We start from the raw sequence: 5,000 nt of genomic DNA on the forward strand, positions 1-5,000 counted from the left end.
GTAATCCATCAAGCAACACCCTCCATTAGATATAGAATTAGCCTTTGCTTTTGCGATATCTTTACTTTAGTAGTAACAGTAACATAGGCAGCCTCAATTACTGTGCACTCTTTATCCTGTGTTCCCCCCTCCCCTTCCAATAAATATATTTCCATGGATCCCCAAAGCCTAGTGGATGGGGAATGGGTAGAGGGGATTGCTAACATGGGAACAGATGCAGTGGGAAATTATATTAGATTCATTCTAATCACATCAAAATGCAAATAAAACAAGCTTATTGTCATGTGTTTAGACGTACCTAGGTTCATTTATGCATTAAGAAAAATGGAATACAGAAGAGGTATGCTTATGTACAATTACCTATTTGAAGAATGTAATTGATTTTGATGTGGTACATCAGCTGCATGAAAATCTATTGTATTTTACTCATCTTTTTTTTCTTTCCTCTCCTTTTTTATGGTTGGTACCCTTTTTTCTTCATCTTCGTCTTTAGTTGATTATATTTAGTAGACATATGAAAATTTAAAAAAAAAATTCTCTTTTTTTACCCAGAAAAGGAGAGGAGGATGGCCAAAGGGTCGCAAGCGAAAACCAGAAATTCCTGGCGTCAAGCCTCCCAAGGCACCTCTGACGGCATACGTTCTGTTCCTTAATGAGCGTCGTAAATATTACAAGGAGACACGACCAGAGCTAAGTTTTGGGGCTGTAAGTATTGATTAACATGTGCTTATATTTATGTATATTTAATATATTTGTTTCTTTAGGGACCAGAGTACTTTACATTGATACTATTGCTAATTCAATGTATTTGTTCCCAAATTCTGGTTATGAAATCAGAATTGGTGAACAAGGGCAATACTTAACCCAAAACTGCCAGATGGCTCCACAAGTACTAAGTCACTAATGAACCAATTACCTGTTTACCCTTTTCCTTGATTTTTAAAGATATTTTTTGGTATCTGATATTGTTGTTAGTGGTGTCAGTAGCACTACAATAATTATAATATGTATAATAAAAATAACAGCAAAAATATTGATAGCATTTTCCTACAAACTCAATTAAAGGTAAAATCAGGTGAGGCCACAAGGTCTAATAACTGACTCTTATTGTGGCTAAACTCTTGTAAAGCCATCTCTGTGGAGAGGCATTTCACAAAACAATACTTCAGTGAACACAACATTTTCCCAGGGAAACCTAAAGTGGACAGGCTGCATAGACCACCAAGTTGGCTAAAGCCTGGGATCACTACTTCATAGTGGTAATTTATTGAGTCTGTACAGTGCTATTATTGTCATTTCATTCATTGTTTGCCATGCCTCTTCTCCCAGGAGGGTCATTCACAAAAGTGGGATGAAATAAGAGTTTTCATCCAAATTTGGCTGGCTCAATCTCTGCTTGTTTGACATGTGACTTTTCCAAGCTGTATTGTGCACCTTGAAGAACATGGTCTAATTGAAGCCATGTAGAGTGTCAACACATTGTTAAACCTTGTTTGAGCCAAAAAGTTGACCTGCCAGTTACTTGTTGACACCCATCCACAGTCTCTTTTGTGTTTTCTAAAGAAGATCCATCAAAATCCAATCCCGCATCACTTGTCCGAGACTCTTGCAGTGTTTCTCCTAGGATAGCTGTGATGTATAAATTTTGTTCAAGGCCATAAAATTTGATGCTTGTTTGTTAACATGGGTCAGATAAAGAATATCTGAACTGTGAAGTGAATCATGTATTTCACCATACTGTGCTTCAGCTTCGAGAGATGTAATCTTCTCTTCAGGCCGACTTCAATAATCATGTTGTTCCAGGTCACCAAGCTTCTAGGAGCCGAGTGGTCATCTCTTACCCCTGAACAGAAGGCTGCATTTGTGACTCGTTCTGAGCAGGACAAGCGACGCTACCGCAACGAGCTGCAGGCCTATCGGCAGTCTCATGATTACCAGTTGCTTCTCCGGAAAAAGAGGATAAAGAGTAAGATTTTGCAAACTGGTCTTGAGTTCTTTTATGATGTTATCTTTTTAGTCTCGCACTTTATGATGGAAGTGGTTTAACAACAAGAATTTCCAAGGCAATATGCTTGTTTATTTTGTTTTTTTATGATTATTATTTACTTATTTATTCAATATTATTTGTGTGTGTGTGTGTGCATGTGCACGTGTGTATGTGTTTGTGTGTGTACATGTGTATATTTGTATATATATATGTTTATATGCATAAGATTATGCAACTTATATATTCATTAATAATAGTGTGTAAAGTTGTAGTATTTCAATATACCACAGTGAATTATTTTTCATTATAGGAACATAATCCTGTTTCCTAACTCTGTCATTTGTATTATCTAGATGTTATCAAGCGAGGAGGGACAACAACAGAGGAATCATCTGACTTTACAGATGAAATTGATGTAAGTAGGAAATCATTGTTAAATGCAATATAGGAAATGTGATAATGTAAATGGGAAATATGATAATGTAAATGGGAAATATGATTTAATGTAAGTAGGAAGCAGTTATATATTTAAAGAATAAAATTATAAGTGAATAATATCATATGAAGTAGTAGTACAATTGCAGAGGGAATATAAAACAAAGTATAAAATTAATTATCACATTATGCATCAGCTTCTCAGAAGTAGAAAGGCAGATGAGCTACTTTTTTGTTTTTTATCTAAGTAATCAGTATCCAAGTTGTGTTAACTGTTACCACCAATTTTGGCGTTTCAGGTATTGAGTTTGAGGGAGATTTTTAAATTGTTCTTTCCCTAATATCACAATATGATATTTTCTTCTAGTTACTCATATGCTTTATTTATTAGGCAATAAATGTTTGGAATACCAGTAAAATCTTTTATTCTGCATTCAGGATGACGATAGTGAAGAGCTTTATTGTAGAATCTGTGACCAGCTGTTCACATCTCTGCATAACAAACGAGAACATCTCTATGGAAAGCAACACCTGCAGGTATGAAAACTTTTCCAGATGACTTTTTGGACCAAAGGTGCATGCACCCACACACATGCATGAATGCAGATACACGTTCACATACTCATTGAATCACTCTAAGTAATGATTACTTTCCATTAATTTTTCAGTTCCTAAACCTTATGAGTAAAGATGAACATGCAATAGCCCTTCTTTATATATAATCAACATAAATTAATACCTGTATATTTGCTTGCCATAGGCCATTACGGGCGAATACCAGCGTGAAAGGCTTGCTGAAGAAGAACGTCAGATGGCAGCAACCGGAGTGTCGCAGGCAAAAACGGGAGACTGCCTCAACTGCGGCTCTCTCATTACAACTCAAGCGCCAAGTTCTCGAGCAGGTAAAAGAAAGACCTATAGTGTCTTAACTTATTGTCTCTTTGATTTGATTTTAATAGTGTGCATTCTCTCCCTTTAGATTACATTTTTTTATACAAATTATTATTTTTCAATCTTTTTATTTAGTCAATTTATGGTTGTTGTTTTTTATTAATTTTACTATCACTTAATGTATAGACTGCCTTCTAATTTCAATGATGAATGCAGATCAAGAACACTTTTGGCCTCAGATACCAGCAAAATTTGTAGAAAAAGATATAATACTTTTCTTCTACTCGTACATTAAACATTAGAAATTTCAGTGATGACTACATTGTTTCTTCTTTGTTATTAGGCCTGAGACAGCTCCCACCAGGTGTGTGTCCCACCTGCAGTTTCTCTGGACCAACAACAAATCTTGCTGGCACCAAGACCTCTCCAAGACCCCACATGGAGGAGGAGGAACATGATGGAGATGAAGAGGATGAGGAAGAAGAGGAGGAAGAGGAGGAGGAGGAGGAAGAGGCAGATGCAGATGAAGAAGGAGAGGTGACAGAGGAAGAAGGGAATGCCAGCAGGATGTGCAGCATGGCAGATGCCTTGGAGGGCGTGATGGCCAAGATGCTGGGTGAGAGCAGTAGTTATTACTAGATTGATTATCAGAACACTGAAGATTTTGTTCTGAAAATTTTTCTGTTTAGAGAATAACTTCTTGAATGAAATTGTGTGAATGATATTTTTCTTTTTTTCTTTTATTATTATATTTCAGTATAGTACCAATATTTTCTTTAACCACTTGTTTGCCTTCCATTGTTTGGTATATAGAACGAGAACAGGAGATCAAGGCGCTGAAGCAGAGCAGTGAGGATGCCCGAGCGCAGAATCTTCAGCTGGCCACGGCACTCCTGCAGCTGCGTGAACAGGAGCAGCAGCTGGACCAGGACCAGGAGGGTCTGCAGGAGGAGAACAACAAGCTGAAGGCTGAAGCCGATGCACTCTGGATGCTGCCAGCGTTGTTTGGGGTGACTCCGCTTGACATGGTGAACATAACGCTGCGGCACGACCAAGAAAAGGAGGAAGAAGAGGGCGGCCTGCACCTGCTGGACAACACCTAGACCAGAGTTCAACATTTAGATCGTATATTTATCAAAATATATATATATATTTTTTCTTGTGTGTGTATTTAGAAAGTAAAGGAGTATGGCAATGATCAGAATAGCATTCTCTGAATTTCGATCTGTGTAAATTTGAATACTATTTCATGTTGTTTAATTTTTTTTTTTCTGTCCTGTGATTGACATGGTTTGCTATTATTATATATACTGTTGAATTATGTCACTACTAGAAACTAAATATGTAAATGCATTGTTGTATATAGCGGTCATTTTTGAGTGAAATAATTGTTTTTGAGTTATTATTATATCCATACAGAAAGGGAACATGCTTTAAGTTTTGTGATGTTATATAATTTATAAAATGCCTATGCATTATATGTGATGAATATATTCATGGAGAGTAGCTAGTGTTGACATTGTATATATATAAACAATATAGGCATTATTTTGAAGAATTTTTGACTTTGATATATATCGACATTAATTTCCATGATCGAAAGGAAAGTTTAGTTTGTGAATATAGAAGATATTGTTGTTCCTTCTCGCTCTTCCCAGCAATATAATGCTCTCAGTTGTAGAATAGT

The 5,000-nt window shown here is 36.4% G+C and overlaps 1 protein-coding gene across 1 annotated transcript in view; it reads left to right on the forward strand.

Annotated features, from left to right (window-relative positions):
* Nucleotides 1-4,871, forward strand: part of LOC125027852 — a 10,093-nt gene extending 5,222 nt beyond the window's left edge. Inside the window, exons 5-11 of the mRNA XM_047616987.1 lie at nucleotides 553-705; nucleotides 1,804-1,966; nucleotides 2,341-2,402; nucleotides 2,861-2,959; nucleotides 3,183-3,324; nucleotides 3,657-3,929; nucleotides 4,127-4,871. Coding sequence (XP_047472943.1) covers nucleotides 553-705; nucleotides 1,804-1,966; nucleotides 2,341-2,402; nucleotides 2,861-2,959; nucleotides 3,183-3,324; nucleotides 3,657-3,929; nucleotides 4,127-4,416 — 1,182 coding nt within the window. The 3' untranslated portion in view covers nucleotides 4,417-4,871. The remainder of the gene's footprint in view (nucleotides 1-552; nucleotides 706-1,803; nucleotides 1,967-2,340; nucleotides 2,403-2,860; nucleotides 2,960-3,182; nucleotides 3,325-3,656; nucleotides 3,930-4,126) is intronic.
* The last annotated feature ends 129 nt before the right edge of the window (nucleotides 4,872-5,000 follow it).

This window comes from Penaeus chinensis, chromosome 1 (assembly GCF_019202785.1).
Source record: "Penaeus chinensis breed Huanghai No. 1 chromosome 1, ASM1920278v2, whole genome shotgun sequence".
Classification (NCBI taxonomy): domain Eukaryota; kingdom Metazoa; phylum Arthropoda; class Malacostraca; order Decapoda; family Penaeidae; genus Penaeus; species Penaeus chinensis.